The sequence below is a fragment of the Lingula anatina genome, chromosome 10 (genome assembly GCF_051362555.1).
Source record: "Lingula anatina isolate TDL-2025a chromosome 10, LinAna3.0, whole genome shotgun sequence".
Taxonomy (NCBI): Eukaryota; Metazoa; Brachiopoda; class Lingulata; order Lingulida; family Lingulidae; genus Lingula; species Lingula anatina.
Genome location: NC_141776.1, coordinates 12,644,815 through 12,662,655, shown reverse-complemented (window position 1 = coordinate 12,662,655; position 17,841 = coordinate 12,644,815). Strand labels below are relative to the sequence as shown.

The following is a 17,841-nucleotide window of genomic DNA, read 5'->3' as shown; positions in this document are numbered from 1 at the left end:
GGAGATAATGTAATGTGGGTAATTGATATTCATGAAATGAGTAAAAAGCTGGGAGAGTTTTGTTAGATTTATTGTTGTGTTTTCATAATGTGTGATGCACAAATAGCAGCATGTAACATTAATACGGAGAGAGAACGCCGCGAGAGATTGAGAGAAGTGGAAAGAGAAATGGGGCAAAGGGAACTAAAAAGCTGTAAATAAAGATTGTGCAAGAACAGTGATGGTTTTGTGTTTTTTTTTTTTACCTCGTGTATCAATTAATTTCATATTAGTCAATAGACTCAATACCATCGTCACACTTGTAATAATGTCATCAATCTCTAACTAGCAAATTCCAAATACTTTAGCTGTAGCGAGACGGCTCGCCTTGATTATTGAATGGTCACCTTGTAGATAATAAAAGTAATAATATAATGTTGGCTTCACTTCAACTTCGGTTATTGTCCATCATGCTTCTCTCACTTGGACCTTCGTGCTTTAAACCAGTGTTGATTCATAACTAGCGTGGCTTTAAAGAGTACCACGTGTGCAATTAATTAGGCAGCAAAGCTGACAAACGTACAAAGCTGACAGACGTAGTACAAGAGAAAATAATGGTGCACAAAATGGGTAATTTTGACAATTTTGATGCAATATTTGTAATGCTCAACACCGAATTTTTATGACATGGGATAAATTGCACACCCGATTGTGAAATACACACACACACACACACACACACACACACACACATGTAAAATAATAATATGAGTATTTATTTATTTATTTGTTTGAATAGCAATTCCGACTTTTTAAATATATCACTTTCGTGTATTCTGCTTTGATAGTTATACAGTCAGGTTTGACCTAGAAGATACAACGCAAGGTCACTTATGAAACAATTCATTCCCCTTAGAGGGCTACCTTATAATGTAATCTGTACACCAAAAATGAAATAAATCCCGTCACTTGATGGAGATCGAGTTATAGTGTTATGTCCTCAAGCTTAAATTTGATGCTTTGGCCTTAATTTGACCTTAACAACCTTATTGATACCAAAGAAAATAATTATCAAATTCCCTCTAAAATTTTACTGTATTTCTAGGGAAATTGAAAGGAATTTGACTTTTTGTCCATTCCTTGGACGTACATACATACATACATACATGTACATATTGGGGTAGTATAAATCTTATGGACAAAGGACACCGTTCAGCAATTACATAAATATAAACTCTAAATGCATACTGGAATATTTACATAAAATGTAAATCATTAACAGTCATAACTTCTCGTAATTTCTCGGCAAGGGTAACTAGTATAGTCATTATCAGCATGAGCTGATCTTCTCAATACACGTAAACGTAATACACCTTTATGTACGGTAGGCCTATAACTCGTCGTGCTCTGTATACATGTACTGGGGTAACTGTACGTGTAATACGGTAGTACATGGGCTCACGTAGTGCTGTGTTAGTTGAGATTGCTTTATAATGCTACCGCTAGATGTCTCTATTAGTAAAGTACAGGCCGGTGTGCAAGTTTGCATCTCATCCTGTAATGTTATACACCTTTATGTACGGCATAACTCGTCGTGCCCTGTATACATGAACTGGAGTAACTGTACGTGTAGCACATGGTGTGACGTTGTACTGTGGTAGTTGGAATTGCTTTATAATGCTACCGGTAGATGTCTCTAGTCTATTAATAAAGTACAGACCGGTGTGCAAGTTCGTACTCGATTTCTTCTGATTGGTAACTTATAGGTAAAAGTATTCGTTGTATAATTTATTCTGATTGGCGAACGTGTACATTGCTGAACTGCATATAAGGTGTTACTCAAAATAAATCGCTTTCTACCTATGCTGTTAGTGGCTTTGAGAGCTTGCTAGTTAGTTTTAGTTGTTGTTCTTGGTACATTTATAAGGTACTTGGTCACGGCTGCTTCACAATGCACAGTTCTGTTCTGTCTCACCGCTAGGTGTACATTTCGGCAGGCCTATAAGCAAGACATTAAATGGTTAGCAACGGAGCGCCAGCCAATGCGTACCGGCTAGTGTGCCCAGCCAAGGTTGAAACAGGCGTGGGTCATGTCCGGTGAACGGAGACTGGTGTGAAAGGAATGTTAGTCCGCTAGGAACCGTAGTCCGCTGCCCATTACTTTGTACAGGTGACCTTCGTGCCAATACACTAACCCCGACTAGTCCTAAATTGTAGAATCATATGGATCCCCGACATTCATTCCCAGTATTATCATTCCTGTCACTCCTGTGTTTATTTGCCATCAAAAAGCGGTTCTCAAATATTGGAATCCTGTTTCAAGGAAAACATGCTGTTGATGTCGAGGCTACAACATTTCCGTTTACAGCGGCTAACTGCAACATTTTCTTTTCCGAGGCTGAGTGACGCCAACTTCCACACCATATTCCATCCCTGCAAGTTGTTGCCTCCTCTGGTGTTCTAAAATTCCTGGAATATGAAAATTACAGATCTGCATTTGTTTTATAATTCACCTATGTGAAATATTTCCGAGTTTGGCAAATGAGCATGTGATAGATTTGCAGTACAGCATAAAATTAGTGATTTTTAGGAGAAAAATAAAACAAAAAAGACCACCAAATGTGACAGACAATAATAATAATAATAATAATAATAATAATAATAATAATAAGTTATTTTCCCCTTGGATATATATATTATAACATGTCTATCTTGCAAATTTCATCAAAATTTCTTTTAAGAATATCATGTTCACTAACAAACCAACGCCGAAAACACATCACCTTGGATCCTTTGTTACCAGATAAACAACATATCTTCTTTTCTTGGTAGAGGTAATTATTGTGAACGTATAATTATCTTCTCTACTGCATTCCTACCTATTTACCCAGCTGAAATACCTACCGTCAGTAACGATGCGAAACATCTCCTCAACCTGAAACTGAGTCTTGGCGGAGACTTCCATAAACATGGCATTGTGCTTTTCTGGAACAAAACAATTGTATTGAATACGGGACCGACTGTTTTTAATTATTTATTTATTTACTCATGTATTTATTGATTTATTTTTGATTTATCTTTGGCAACTTCGACATTCATGGTCAGAATTCCACGACATGCCCCGCGAGGTCATTTCACATACATTAAAGACAGCCAAGGCGCGTTAGACAACGATATAGTATATATGGAGAGCTTTGAAGTAAAGTTTTTATCGCATTTCGGTTACATGATATTGTATATAATTATTTATACTTATTTCCGTTGAAATTGGGCTGTTAAAACCTCAAACAAATAAAAAGCAGTACTCATCCGGTCTTTCTAATAAACGATCTCAATCGACCACAAACGTCCAAAAGCATAAAATGGATGGGGAATCAGGTAGTATATATTTCTGTGAAACACACCTAACCAATATCGTAAAGTCGACATTTCGTTGCCTGTTATTTATATTTATTTATACCTAGATGACGTCATAGCAATTTTTATGAAATCTTACCTGCTAGTCTATGTAAAGCATCTACCGAAATTTTTCTTGTAAGGCTGTCATCGACGGAATGTTCATAAAACGCATCTGATCGCGTCAACTCTAAATCTGAAAAAAAAAAAAAGATCGACTTCACATTTATCATTTCAGCCCCAGTTTCAGTCTACTTTGATATCAAATGTTGGAAGGTAAGTACAGTGATTGGACCGGCTTTCTTATTTCGATGGACTTGGTAATGCATTTGTGGCTGTGCTACTGGTAATTGTTTCACTTGAAGCATAAGAAATATTTCAAAATGTTATCCAAAGTTTAAAAGACATTTTAAAACTCCATTATATTATTAACCACTGCATTAGTCTTACTTAAATCCTTTTTTCTTAAAAGTGTTGTTCAGCCAATGAACAACAAGAACAGTTAAACATTTCGTTATCATAATCTTTACCAAATAATCTGGCCTTTTCTCTCCCAAGGTAAATTATTGAAGGTACCTTAACAGGGGCGGATCAAGGATTATTTGAAGGGGTGGGGTCGGATTTTAGGAATGACCGGGCCGAAAAATGCTTCAGGTTTTTTTAGAAATCGAAGAGGGTGGGGGGTCCGGACCCCCTTGACACCCCCTAAATCCGCCACTGCCTTATCACAAAAACACTCACAAAATGTTGAGAAAATATAGGACCTACCTGAAGTTGCGCGTGCCAATCCCTGTGCTTCACGCCTCTGACACTGACGATCCAAATCGAGCTTATTTCCGACGATCGCAATCGGCGCGTCGACTTTCAGGTTCTGAAATTGTCGGATCCATTCTGGAACATGGTCGAAGCTCATCTTGTCTGTGATATCATACAGAAAGATGGCGGCGCTGCACTTTTTGTATGCACTAAAAATAGTATTATAGACTTAGACCGCATTCACAACGAGTTGAGCCATGGCTCTACAAAGTCACGAACTAAATATGGCGGACATACATGGAAGGAAAACCGCCTAATCTTTTAATAGTCTCTCCGCCTCTTACACGCCTCCCCATGTGTCGTCCCAATGGAGCCGAGCTTTAATGACTGTACCCCCGCAGGGACGACGCATGGGGAGGCGTGTGAGAGGCGGAGAGACTATTAAAAGATTAGGCGGTTTTCCTTTCATGTACGTCCGCCATATTTAGTTCGTGACTTTGTAGAGCCATGGCTCAACTCGTTGTGAATGCGGTCTTATAATTATCAACATATGTAAGATCATACGTGTATTTATCTATGAAGCTTTGAGGCATATAACATTCTTTCAATATGTCCTTTTTTTACTTTTTTTTATTTAGCTTTTCTTCAATTAGTTAAGCACTTATTATAGTAGGTCTGCATGTAAGATTTTGTATATACGGCTTCATAAAATGACATGCAAGTGCTGACCTACTGGTATATTCCATGCCTGTTTCTGGTGTCACGCATGCGCGGGTAACCAATTTCCACTAGACGTGTGTGACCGCACATGTGTCCCAGGAAATAGGTATGAAACCACGACCAGCAGAAATGGGTTAACAGCGCATGCGCATCGTTGTCAGTGGAAAGGAAAATTGCAAATCATGCGGTTTGTAATTATTGAGCAGATAAGGTGTTTCTCCTGCGAAAGGCCTATCACCCTGGTTAATTATTGAGCAGATAAAGTGTTTCTACACTTAAAGGGGTAATAACTCTTCGTAATGGCCAAAAAATGAATCTCCTGGAGTAAACAACAATTTTCCCATACTTACCAATGATTAATGAATCCATTTTTACATTCAAAGTTAATCCCCTTTTTTTTTGTTAAAAAGTTTGTGTTTTTGTTTTAATCTCTTAAGAGATTATAACAGAGTATATAACCATCAATGGAGGTCACGTGGTCTAAAGACAAGCTCAGATGTCAGAATAATAGCTATAACTGACGTTTTTTGTTTTTCTGGTAAAACAGAATATATTATATTTCTATGAGTTATTCACAATGTTTTTATTGTGAAATGTAGATCTCATACGAAGAGTTATTATCCCTTTCACTTATTTGCCTTATTGCTATACCTTTCATTCAATTTATGATAGGCCCTACCGTTATACATGCAGTGTAAAGCCTCGGTCACAACCGGCCGTACGGGCTCTTACGGGCTGTTTGCGTCCAAATTTTGCGCAGAATCTCACTTCTCACGCAAGTCCTTCTTGCGAAATTTGGAGTTCGCAGACAGCCCGTAAGCACGTACGGAGGATGTTGGTCATGTCCAAAAGATTCCACGAATAGCCTGCGAACAGCGAGGCCGCAAGCGTAACTTGCTCCCCTCACACGGAGTTAGCAAGACAGATGCGCGTTGTGCAAGACGCACGTCGCAAGCAATAAAGGAACAAGTGCCCTTTGCGTGTTGAGTAATGCGCACGCCCTCACAACTAACGAAAGAAGTCGAGAGCACACCGGAAATGCGTCGCACGTGCGTCACCCCCATGCCTGGTGTATAAAAGGCGTGCTCACGACGCACGCTCGTGTCTTTACAATGAACGTCAACTGTGTAACGTGTACAAGAATTTAAAAAATTTTCAATTTTTTTATCCAATTTAGTTTCTAATATGCTTCCAAAAGGCAAGAAAAGAAGCTTACATAGTAAAAAAAAAAAAAAAAAAAAAGGGAGGAGGAAGAAGAAAAAAGAGGAGAACAGGAAGCAAAACTGACGCACGCCGTCAGTATGTAACCACAAACGTGTGAGGCAAGTGTGAAGCAAAACTGACGCAAAAGGGCACTACTTTCGCCGTGCGTCGCATTCCCTTCGTAAGTGGTGAGTGTGTGCCACGTACACAGGAAGCAAGACAAACTCAAGAAATGAGTACAATTTCCACGGCCATTGCTCCGTGCAATTAGCGTCCCTGCTTGAAAGGACATCTCATGTGGCCCTTGCGACTCGCAAGGCAGACTTTCCTCTACCTCTACGACCTCTACGGCCTCCGCAACACCCAATCCGTGCGTCCGGTTGTGACCGAGGCTTAACATTGCTCTACGGACGTAAACCGTTTTAATAAATCTGTAACAGTATGATCGAACCATAAACATGTACATACACTGGTACATACACCATAGACATGTGTGTATAGGCGTATCTTTATAACCCTTTGACCCCCTCCCCCCCCCCCCCCCCCCCCCCCCCCCCACACACACACACACACACACACACACCACTCATCATAGCGGCGGGCATGAAACTGAATGAGATTATTTACACCTTATAACTTACACTGTGTTCAGTGCCTGGTATCTCTCTGTTCCGACAGTATCCCAAACCTTCAACTCGACCCTCTTTCCGGAAGTAAATTTGACGGGGATATGGACGATGTCCAAGTTGGTGGTCGGGCGTGGTGTGGATTGGGCTTGAGTGCTTGGATAAAATTATTAACTAGTTACTGTTCATGTTAGAATTATTTCAAAAATTTAAAGTCAAACCCAAATCACGTCTAAAATCATGGTTGATTCAATCCTTAGGCCTTATTTTAAAATTGACTTTGGCATTTTATAATGTGTATCAAAATAATCAAAATAATATATAAACGAAATGATCAATATCTAAAGAAATTGAAATCAGACATCAACATTAGACTTAACTAATTCAAATCTTCCAAAACGTAAAATATTCCAAATATTTAGTAAATGAAAAATTTCAAATTTAGGTATTTGAATTTTTATCAAAAAACAAGAAAAATGGCCGCCATCTTGGATTTGGTCGCCATATTGAAAAATATTAAATAACTGAAAAATTAATGAATGCCTTAGTACTTGTGCAAATTTTGATAAAATTTAATTGTAAAGGAACTTAAAAATCAGTTTTTGTATGTACATATGACAAATGAATATATTGGCGGCCATCTTGGATTTTGCGAGTTTCCGGTACAAACGGACACTTTTCTTTTGAAATGGAAAATTCAGGTACTAAACTACAAGAATCAATTATAAAACCTTTGCCTAGCCCCCAGCCAAATCCTTAAATACATGTAAGACCATTTTTTCATTTTGGCTCATGGACTAATTATTGTTATTCTTACCATCAATTACTTTCTTTAAATTATTCGATTAATTTACTTATCTATGTAAGCAAGCTACACTTTAGAGTATTTTCTTGGTTACGTAAATATATATATAGCTGTATAAAAATCTACGTTATACTGACAACATATCGTCTATGTTCACACATATGCACCCACGCACGCACGCATGCACACACACAGTCACTCACCAGGGGCGGATCCAGGATTATTTGAAGGGGGTCCGCGGATGCCAAGTGGACCCAACCCCCCTCTCGGCGTGGGGTTCAGGGCCTGCTTAAATTTAGGTGTTTTAGAGGGCGAAAGTTGCCATTTAGCACGGTTTAAAACTATGATTCAGCTAGTCAACATTTTTATTTCAAGAGAGGACCATTGGTGTGATTTTTTTGCAGAAATCCGCCACTGCTCATGTGCGCTCACACACGAGGCTTTGAGGCTAAACAAACCACTGGGATAGACTTACGTCTGGTCTCTCTCTCTCTCTCTCTCTCTCTCTCTCTCTCTCTCTCTCTCCACATGCACGCACGCACTCTCACACACGTACACAGTGATTTTCAGCTAATCAGTCCATTGGAACATAAATAGTTTGCTGTCTCAGTGTCCACAAATATGGCCCTAAAGTCACGATCATCTCTCGCATGCGTTCTTTATCAGACATTTCGCCACATCATATCATTCGATATCTTGATATCTTATCACATATGTGATTAATTGAATAATCGTTTGTCATAGTGGTCTAGCTATTGGAGACTGCTACCCAGTATATGAAAAATTAGGCCCATTGGCACATCGAGAGGTGTGCTTGAATGGACCGGCGTGACAGCTGGGGATGGTAGTACGCTAGAAAGCGTAGTACGTTCCCAGCTACTTTGTACAGGTGGCACACGTCCCATATACTAAACCCAAATCTCTAACGACTAACCCTAACCTGTACTTATCATATGGAACCCCGGACTTCCATTCCTAGGACTACCATTCTTGTCACACATGTCCGCTTTGAGAGGCTGACGATCTTGCTACTACGTAACTTAGAGCGCGTTCAGAACAGATGATCCGCAAACTGATCATCGGACTTAATATGGCTGACCCACTTAAAGCAAGCTGCTTAGTTCCCTGATGGTCTCCCCGCCTCCACAGGCGTCATTAAACGGATTAAATCTTGGGGCCGAAGTTTAATTGTTAGGCCCCTAGCCTGCACCAACTGGATCATAATGGTAACGTTAACGCTTTAAGTTAGTCGGCCATACTTAGTCCGAGTATCTGTAAGTCCGCGGACCAAGTTGTTCTGAATGCGCTCTTAGTTAGTCACCGAAAAGGAACCCTGGCGCTTAGTCATCACGCCCAATTAAATTCCTTGCCTAAGACCAGCGTATTTTTGGAGATAATGTGAAAGAGAGTGAGAGCGAACCCCATGTTGCGTAATTGCGTGTTAGGGCCTTTCAAAATGGAACAGCCGGGTAAAATATATCGATGGATGTGAAAAAGGCTTCAGATAGGCCTATTCCATCGAAAGCCATTGCAGAAGAATCACTTACCCATATCTCGACTTGAAGGACTTTTTCTCCGTGCGGTTTAAGCTTTCCTTAAGGAGGGTTGTTTTCCCGGCATTAGAATCGCCGATGAGCGCGACTGCAAATTGAATGAAAGGAGGAAACCTTCTATCGCAAGTCCTTGATATCTTTCCTAAATGCTGACCAAAACACTATTAAGTAATCACTAAGGAGATTTTATATAATAGTCTGGCATGAATACCGACGCCGGGAATCGAGCTCGGACCAACAAGGTGTGAGCCTTTACACCACGGCGGATTATATGTTTTAGAGCCGGAGTTGCTTGAATCTATCCATACTAAGGCTGCATTCACAACAGCGGACTTACTAGTCCGTAGATCAAATATGGCGACCCACTTAAAAGTCAAATTCCCTAATAAACAATGAATAGATTCCCCGACTACACAAACGTTTAAGTAGATCGGCCATATTTGATCCACGGACTAGTTAGCCTGCTGTTAGAAAAGCTTCTTTATACGTTTTCAAACAGCAGAAAGCTTTAAAATTAAACATATGTGAAGCATATGTGCAGTTTAGTATCTGATAGATGCAATGTATATTTTCTTTAAGGCACTTTGAAGTACCAATACATCCGATAAGAAAGAGTCACTCTACCGTTAAGTTCCGCATGATGGAACGCTTCGGTACTCGCCAGACTGTCGCAAGGGCTATGACTATGTCGTCTGTCTGCGTCCAAATGTTGACCTATGTATTCTTGTCCTTTCCTGAGGCCTTCCCGGAACCAGGCATACGCTTCTGCATCTTTCTTCATTAACCTCTCCAAAAACGCCCTATTTTGATCCCTGGACGCTGCTTTTGATCGAATCTGTTCAAGCTCATCTAATTCAAACACGTCTTTTTCAAAGAGATAGTCCAGAAGGAAGGAAAGATCCAAGTCTTCGATCAGAAAGGTGAAGTTGCGTTTGATTCGCGCAACGTGGTCCTTTTGACGAGGCATCTTTGGTTGCAGTTACCCTGTAGATAAAATTCACATCTAAAACTGGAAAACACTTGAAGAGTCCAGAGCTCAAAATCTACTGTTTATCTTAAGAGTTGTATTAGATAAAGAAAGTCTGTCGGGGGCAATCAGTAACATACCGACCGCTGTTTTTATCAGACATAATATGTAACTTGATTCAGGATAACATTCGATTTGAAGTGACGTGTCACAAGATCTATCAAAATTTCCAAGTACATGTAATATGTAGTTTTGGGGTAACATTTGATTTGAATTGGCATGTCACAAGAGCGATATAAATTTCCAATCGGGTATGGAGTTTATGCTTGCCTCATCGTGTTTACAAGCAAATTTACTTGGTATAAAAATGGTCATAGTGCACATATGTGTTGATATGAATAAATGAACGAATCCAAAAGATACGTTATTTGGGGAAAAATTAGCGAACGAAGGAACGAACGAATAAAAATAAGAACAAATAAATAAATAAGTAAATGAATATATTGACGGTTCAGATTGACTTGGTATACTTGTTAAGCACATGACTAAACTGGATAACCTATTTCAACATATTGTATCCTTTTAATAAAAAATTTAAATTGTGAATGGGTGAAACCTATTTAAACGACTTGATGAATTACATGTTAAAAACCTTACAACCGCACTCTGATACTATTGCTATCGCCCAGCTATACACTGTAGGTCAATAATAACTGACATCATAAATGAGATAATGAACTGAATGCCTTGCCTGTGTCAAAATTGGAAAGAAAGCCTTGTTCTTTTCTCAAGTCAATTCTGACCACTGTCAAAGTATACCCTGTGGATGTCTATCCCTGGCACCCTGCATTGAGGGAGCGATGGCGTACAAAATTGTCAAATTACCCAATCATACTGAAGAGGTGCATGGACGGCAAACGTCTAATCGGAAGTGACTCAGCATCATGTTCACCTGGCATTCAGCCATCAGAGGAAGATTCTGGATGGACCCACACGGAAGTAGCCGAGGGTTTCCGAATGGTTCGCCGTTTTCTTACGAAATGTGCCGACCGAGCACGTGTTATCTTTCGACATATTTATCAGTGTATCTAACCTACGGTATATGCTTTTATATATATATATATATATATATATATATATATATATATATATATATATATATATATATATAACTGCTTATGAATTGTTTAAAAAGTTTTGAAAAACATATTCGAGAGAAAAATTATTCAGACGACAGGTTAGTCTACTTGAACAAGGAGGCTGAATTTTTAAAATATATTTACGAATGGGCTCACGGCCAGTATGATAAAAATGTGTCGTTATAATCAATAACTTATCTCACCTTAAATGTACCACTTCTTAGTACAGTACATTGGCTTCTAAGAAATCGTGCAGATATGGAGCTTTTAAGGCTCCTTCCAGTGATGTAGAGCTCAATATTATTACCTAATTAGATATCTATTGGCGGATGGATTAAGACAATTATTTTTTCATTGTAAAAAGTGGTGTACTAGTAATATATTGCAGGCCCGTAGCCGGGGGTGGGGGGTGGGGGGGGGGTCGGGGGGGGGGTTCGAAAGAACGCACCCTTTTGCTGGGAAAAGGTCCCTTCTGGGTAAAATTTTATCTAGGTACATGAAGGTTTCATGGTAAAAGGTCCACTTTTTCAGAAAAAAGAACCCCACTTTTGAAATTGCTGGCTACGGGCCTGTATCGGAGATACTACGCACTTTCAATGTGTACACCATTATAACTTCTATAACTAGATACTGTGCTTCCGCTGCAAACTGGATGTATGACAGTTCATAGATCAAATGTAGCAAGTAACGTCACACCTCCAGCTCTGATTGCATCGTATTTATAGCTCATAACGGTTATTTGCTTGCATGGTTGCTGCACGAGTGAGAATTTATAGCAAAGGCTAGAAGTTGCGTTTAAGAGATGCTTTCAAACGCCGATTTCATGCCCATTTATTATTGAAATGATATTAAATCACATTTCTACCGAATGATTAAACCTTAAGGATTTTACAGTTAAATGAATAATAAAACAGCACATGGTAAATGGTAAAATTACAACCAATAAAAAAGTTACACTACAGAGAGAAGTTGGAGTAGTTTTTTAAATGCTTCTCTTCATTTACATTTTAATACCTTACCTTGTTCAGATACCTAGAGTTATTTTCCATTTTAATGCAAAGTTAAAGAAGCTACTGTCTTGTCAACATGCTCGCGTCATTGCCAGGTATGCGGCTGAGGGATTATCTTCAGCACTCGCCGCTGCTGTATCTTGTTCGACAAGATACTTTAATAGATATCATTAACTGAATATTTTGTCGAAAACAGGAATGTGATCTATCGCCTGATCTGTGTAATTAATGTAATATAATCTCTATGCTAGACTGGTGGACGTTAAAAGGTCCACAAAATTAATTTTCATTATCATTTTGTCCAAAAGGTAGTTTTACCACTTCTTGTTTTCTGTAATGCAGTTTAGTTATTATTCACCATTTGTGAAGCATCAACAGGTGCTTGTTTGTTTTTTTTTATCATTTCCGATGTATTTATTCCATCATGAAATGACAAGATGAAAAAAAGTGGTCAATTAAAAAGTGACAAAGATTTTCCTTCCAGTCGCTGTCCCTTTCGGCTGTCACAATGATCGAAAGATAACTTAAGAAGATCTAATACGATGACTAAGCACTTGGTCCATAAATTCAAGCCACTTCATCCCTTAACACCGTGTTGGTATTTGAATTATTGAATTATTTACAATTGAGTGTAAAGAATTACAACATAACGTAGGTTATGTGGCTTGTTTTGCTAGAAAGCAATAGAAAAGTGTTGTGTTGAACATGTGGTATACTGTACATGTAGGTATAAGGAAAATTTTCACAGTATAATAAACCACAAGTTGTGTCGTTTTAGCTAAACTTGAAAAATTCATTATCAATTTTTGGATGGGGAAATGTTGGGCTCCTTACATTTAATTTTACATCTCTTTAAAAGTAGTCATCTAATCGATGCGAATTTTAGGATGTTCAAATACATTTCTGCAAAGGGAGCATAATTCCTAAAGTCGCAACCCTCTATTTTTTAAAACGAATTTCACCTCAAGTAACATTGCATGCACAAAGACAGAAGTAACGGAATTTGTCTGAAAGCCAAACAATCTTTTGTCACTGAAAACAACCGAGAATATTCTTCTTTTCCTTCGGATTATTGTAGAAAACGCCCAGTGCAGATTCTGACATGTGACGTATTGACATAACAACCAATGATATTCTTTACCTTCTATATTATATAATTGTAGTTCCTTTTGGGGTATATATATATTTGTCTAAATGAAACGGGAAACAAATATCTAGATTCTAGCTAGTAATCAAATCAAACAGCACAGCTGACTTTGGTTGCGTTGAAGAGATACGAAATGTTGAACAAATCAATCGAAGAAGATTTTATGACAGAGGAAGGCAACATGACGCTTAACGAAACTTCTACGGTGGCTTCAGCGTGCACGGGCCTGGTATCATGCCTGCCTTTCATCGCAGTGGAAATCAGCCTGTTCGTTGCGACGATTGTTGGCAACAGCATTTTCATTGCAGCATTTGCAAAGTTTAAGGAACTTCAAGAGCAAACAAACTACATCTTGATGAGTCTCTCAATTGCGGATTTAGTCACTGGTCTCGTTGCCATGTCGATTCACATTGTCACTGTGTATTTCGTTGACAACTTACCCGGGCTACGTCACCTCGCATCCGAAAAATATTTTTGTCTGTTTAAGACTGCCACTGGATCCGGACTGATACTTATATCACTTTTTCACCAAACATTAATTGCATTTGAAAGATACTTTAAGATCTGTCGACATATCCAGTACGTGACACTATTTACCAAAAAGAGACTGATCTCGGCCATAGTCTTTACATGGCTGTACGGGGTGGCCATTTCCATCCCTCCTCTGTTCGGCTGGAATGATTGGTCCCCGGATAAAGAATGCAAGGGTAATATAATCAATCCAACACACATGCGATTCTTGGTGACGCCGCACCTGCCAATCTGCCTCCTGATAACATTAGGGTGTTATTGCGCCATATTTCGACGCGTCCGGCAGCAAAGACAGAAAATGAAGAAATACGCCCCCAGACCCAGCCCCACCCCAGTGAACAGCATTCAGATGAATATGCCAGGTACCTCCACCGCGCAGACAGAAAACCAGTCCAAACAGGAGAGAGAAGAATTTCGAAGAGAAGAGCTGACAGTTGAAGGCAAGGAATCCAAATTGATGGTTTCATTAGATGAAATGCAAGTCAAAGTGGCAAAGATGACTGCCATAATAGTAGGTACGTTTACTTTGTTATTTATTCCTTACACGCTTCTGTCGGCGCTTGATAGCTACATTGTAAACAATAGAGTGACCTTTCATATTATTTTTAACATATCAATCGAACTGTTGATGCTTAGTTCAGTCACCAATCCCTTTATTTACGGAATTTTGAACAAACGTGTCAGAAAGTTTATGATTGGGGCATGCCAATGCAAGTCCGCACAGTAGCGGCTTATACCTTAAAAGAGTAAGGCAATAGGCGGTCAGTATGATAATATGTCTTTTACACAAGAACACACGCACGCATGAAACATTTTGAGGTTATTCACATTGAAATCGGGGTGGTGGTCGGTTTTGATTTGTTTATCAGTTACACTCTTTTCTGGTTAATTGTGTATGTCAGAAAAATAATGTAGAGTACGCGTACTTATTGACGGGGGTTCGATACTAGTACGTTGTAAAGGCCTAATTTGGCGAAATTGTTTTTGTCTCCGTTTCCTCTTGTGAAACACATTTCATGATGATATGGAATAACAACAATCATTTTAGAGCGCAAACTCCCTCATTTGTTGTCTTACTCATCAGACCCACTCACTTCTCCATAAAGGTAGTCTTTGTTTCGGAGACCAGAGCCCTTAATTACGGTGGTACCATTTAACAAAAGCATCCCCTCGCCTTTTTACTGATAACATCAGTAAAAATTTTTTCAATAAAATATCCTGGCATCAGACTGAATACTTTCTGATGAAATAAGCGTTCAAACGGCGTTGAATGCTGTTCAAGTGAGGGGAATCTGCTCGAAATCGGTATGACACTTTAAACCCAAAATGCGCTGTTGTTGGCCACCAGCTGGAGTTAGCCAATTCATCCCAATTCATAGGTCTGTTATATTCATGCATTATTTTCTTACGTGACAGTGTTTATAGCCGCATTGTCCAAGAGAATAAGGAAAAATCCTAACGTACCGAACCTCCTAGAGCTTTCATGTAGTTGGGATTACATATCTAATTTTGTGCACTCAGTTTATGTTCGTTATTGTGCAAGGAGTGATGGTTTAATTCATTTTATTATATTCACTGAAAATGTACTTTTATAGTTCAATTTATATCAATATTATCATATTATTGCTTTTTGTATTGCCGTAAATATATACCAGGATATTCATATCTATTTTTAAGCATGACAATGAAAAGTAATGTCATACAATCTTCTTGCACGATGTATAGCACATTTTCTAGTAATTCGACTTACTATTGAATGACACCTTTAGATATGTCCATTTTTGGTATTATATATCTTAGCACTTTCTTAATATTCAAGATAAAAGAAATTTCAGTTTATTCAGCAAAACGTTAAGAATAATGATTATGTGTAGGCCTATAAGGTTGATTTTAAGTTACTCAACAAACAAAGAAGGGATGTAAAAACCTTCAGATTTGTCCATTTTTGGTATTATATATCTTGCACTGCATGGTTCATTTGTTAATATTCAAGATAAAAGAAACTTTATTTATTCAGAATAACGTTAAGGTGTATAAGGTTGGTTTTAAAGGGATAACAGCTGTTCATTTTGGCCCAAAAATGGATTTTCCTGGGGTGAAGGGCAATTTTCCCATACTTACCAATGGTCAATGAATCCATTCCGACATTCTCAGTTAGTCTCTGTATTTTTTCTACAAAGTTTTTTTTTTTTTTTTGTAATATTCTCTTAAAAGATTATTACAGTGTAGCCATCTATGGAGGTCACGTGATGTGGTGGCAAGCACAGATTCCAGAATAATTGCGTTAACTGACATTTTGGTGGTAAAATAGAATTTATCATATTTCTATGAGTTGTTTACAAAATATTTGTGAAATATGGATATCATCAGACAGTTGTTATCCCTTTAAGTTACTCAACAAACACAGAAGGGGTGTAAAACCTTCAGATTTGTCCATTTTTGGTATTATATATCTTTGCACTGTATGGTTCATTTGTTAATATTCAAGATAAAAGAAACTTTAGTTTATTCAGAATAAAGTTAATTAAGGATCATGGTAATGTGTATAAGGTTATTTTCAAGTTACTCTACAAACACAGAAGGGGTGTGAAAACTGTTTTAGAGAATAATAGTATTTGATATGCCTCAGCCCGTCTTTGTTCTTGTAATGTTTTGCAATCTGAGATGAAATATTCAGTGTATATATTGACAATTAATATTTCAGATTTTATTCCTCACTACATATTGCTAATAAATATGAAATATTATTAGTTATATCGTCGCAGTGTTCACAGTTGTAGGATTGTATGTTACCAGAAGCAGCTTTGATTTTACATTATAATCAGTACTTTTTTCTTTTATGTTTTAATGCCATAATGTGTTTTAGTACACGAATGACTCCTATTAATTACATGTAAACTTTTAGTTGCAAGATATATAATAATAATAATAATTATAATAATAATAATTATTATTATTATTTTTATTATTATTATTATTTATGTTTTCACTGTATGGTTGCATTCAGTTTTGTCAAATATCCGACAACAAGTAACTTCAAGTTACTGTAATCACATTATTTCAACATTCGTTGTCATATTTCAATTGCTTGATGAACAATAATACTTAAGTTAGTTTATTGGCTACAATTTTCAATTTTAGCTTACCAAGGTTGATAAACAATTTAAAATTCGCTATGAATTTAATAATAATAATTCTTATAACAAAATACGACAAAGGTGCCTTTTACACGAAATCTTGAAGGTCAGGTCATTTAATTGTTTTGTTATTTTTGGCCTATTCACCGACTCCGTTGGTCAAATTCTGATTCGTCATTACAATTCTTTGCTCTTACTGGTGACAGTAGCTCGTTTAAGTAGGTCCAATACATTTAGTGAGAGCCAATCAGTAAAAATAAATCTTAAACCGATGTCACAAGGCTGACTTTGCATAGTCGGATCTTCAATTTTAGCAGTTTAAATCTAAGCCCAGGAACTTTTTTGTGAAACAGGCTTAAGTAGATATTTTATTGCACAAATTGTATTGTAGCTGTGTTTATTTGTTCCTACGGAGACTGCGTATTATTAAAATAAAAAACATATTGTGACAAATTCTGTTGTATTTGTTTTGAATTCATTTTAGTTTTGTCACAGCATGGCAACGAACACTGGAACTAGAGAAAGTGAATACGATGAACTCCACATCTCCTTTGCCCGCGTTCTATGTAGTGCAAAAATGAAAATATCTTTAAACTACTTTTTCTCTTGAATACCATCGTAATTTTAGAATCAGCTGAGAAAATTTTCGAATGATATGTTTTTGAATTGATTTAGGTAAGAAAAGGCCGGCGTGTTTTTTCTTCCATCGAGATGCCTGGCACTTGCTGCACTGTGTTAAGTCATTGCATTGTACATGTAGCGTTATATCCAGGGTTCATTTGGGTCTATGCGGTTATTACTTTAAAAGATTTACCAGAGGCGTGCTTTCCATGCCTGATTATAAATTAATATCCTGTGGAGACGCAAAAGTC

The 17,841-nt window shown here is 37.9% G+C and overlaps 2 protein-coding genes across 2 annotated transcripts; one reads left to right on the top strand and one right to left on the bottom strand.

Annotated features, from left to right (window-relative positions):
- Positions 1–747: 747 nt before the first annotated feature.
- LOC106168083 (uncharacterized) lies at positions 748–10,981 on the bottom strand. Its single transcript, XM_086997691.1, has 8 exons — positions 10,757–10,981; positions 9,663–10,022; positions 9,033–9,126; positions 6,696–6,836; positions 4,144–4,340; positions 3,476–3,571; positions 2,884–2,964; positions 748–2,448 (listed from the first exon to the last, which is right to left on the bottom strand). The coding sequence occupies exons 2-8, from the start codon at positions 10,003–10,005 to the stop codon at positions 2,351–2,353; spliced, it is 1,050 nt and encodes a 349-aa protein (XP_086853817.1). The 5' UTR covers positions 10,006–10,022; positions 10,757–10,981; the 3' UTR covers positions 748–2,350.
- Positions 10,982–13,239: 2,258 nt separating this feature from the next.
- On the top strand, positions 13,240–15,219 carry LOC147759610 (putative G protein-coupled receptor No18). The gene has a single exon (XM_086997690.1). The coding sequence runs from the start codon at positions 13,435–13,437 to the stop codon at positions 14,557–14,559; it is 1,125 nt and encodes a 374-aa protein (XP_086853816.1). The 5' UTR covers positions 13,240–13,434; the 3' UTR covers positions 14,560–15,219.
- The last annotated feature ends 2,622 nt before the right edge of the window (positions 15,220–17,841 follow it).

Bases quoted from the DNA above. Each gene is read 5' to 3' on its own strand.
- LOC106168083 (XM_086997691.1), bottom strand. From the start codon at position 10,005: ATGCCTCGTCAAAAGGACCACGTTGCGCGAATCAAACGCAACTTCACC. The intron at 9,127-9,662 runs GTAGAGTGACTC...TTCAATTTGCAG, and splicing joins CCATCATGCGGAACTTAACG to TCGCGCTCATCGGCGATTCT. The intron at 2,449-2,883 runs GTAGGTATTTCA...TTCATATTCCAG, and splicing joins GTTTCGCATCGTTACTGACG to GAATTTTAGAACACCAGAGG.
- LOC147759610 (XM_086997690.1), top strand. From the start codon at position 13,435: ATGTTGAACAAATCAATCGAAGAAGATTTTATGACAGAGGAAGGCAAC.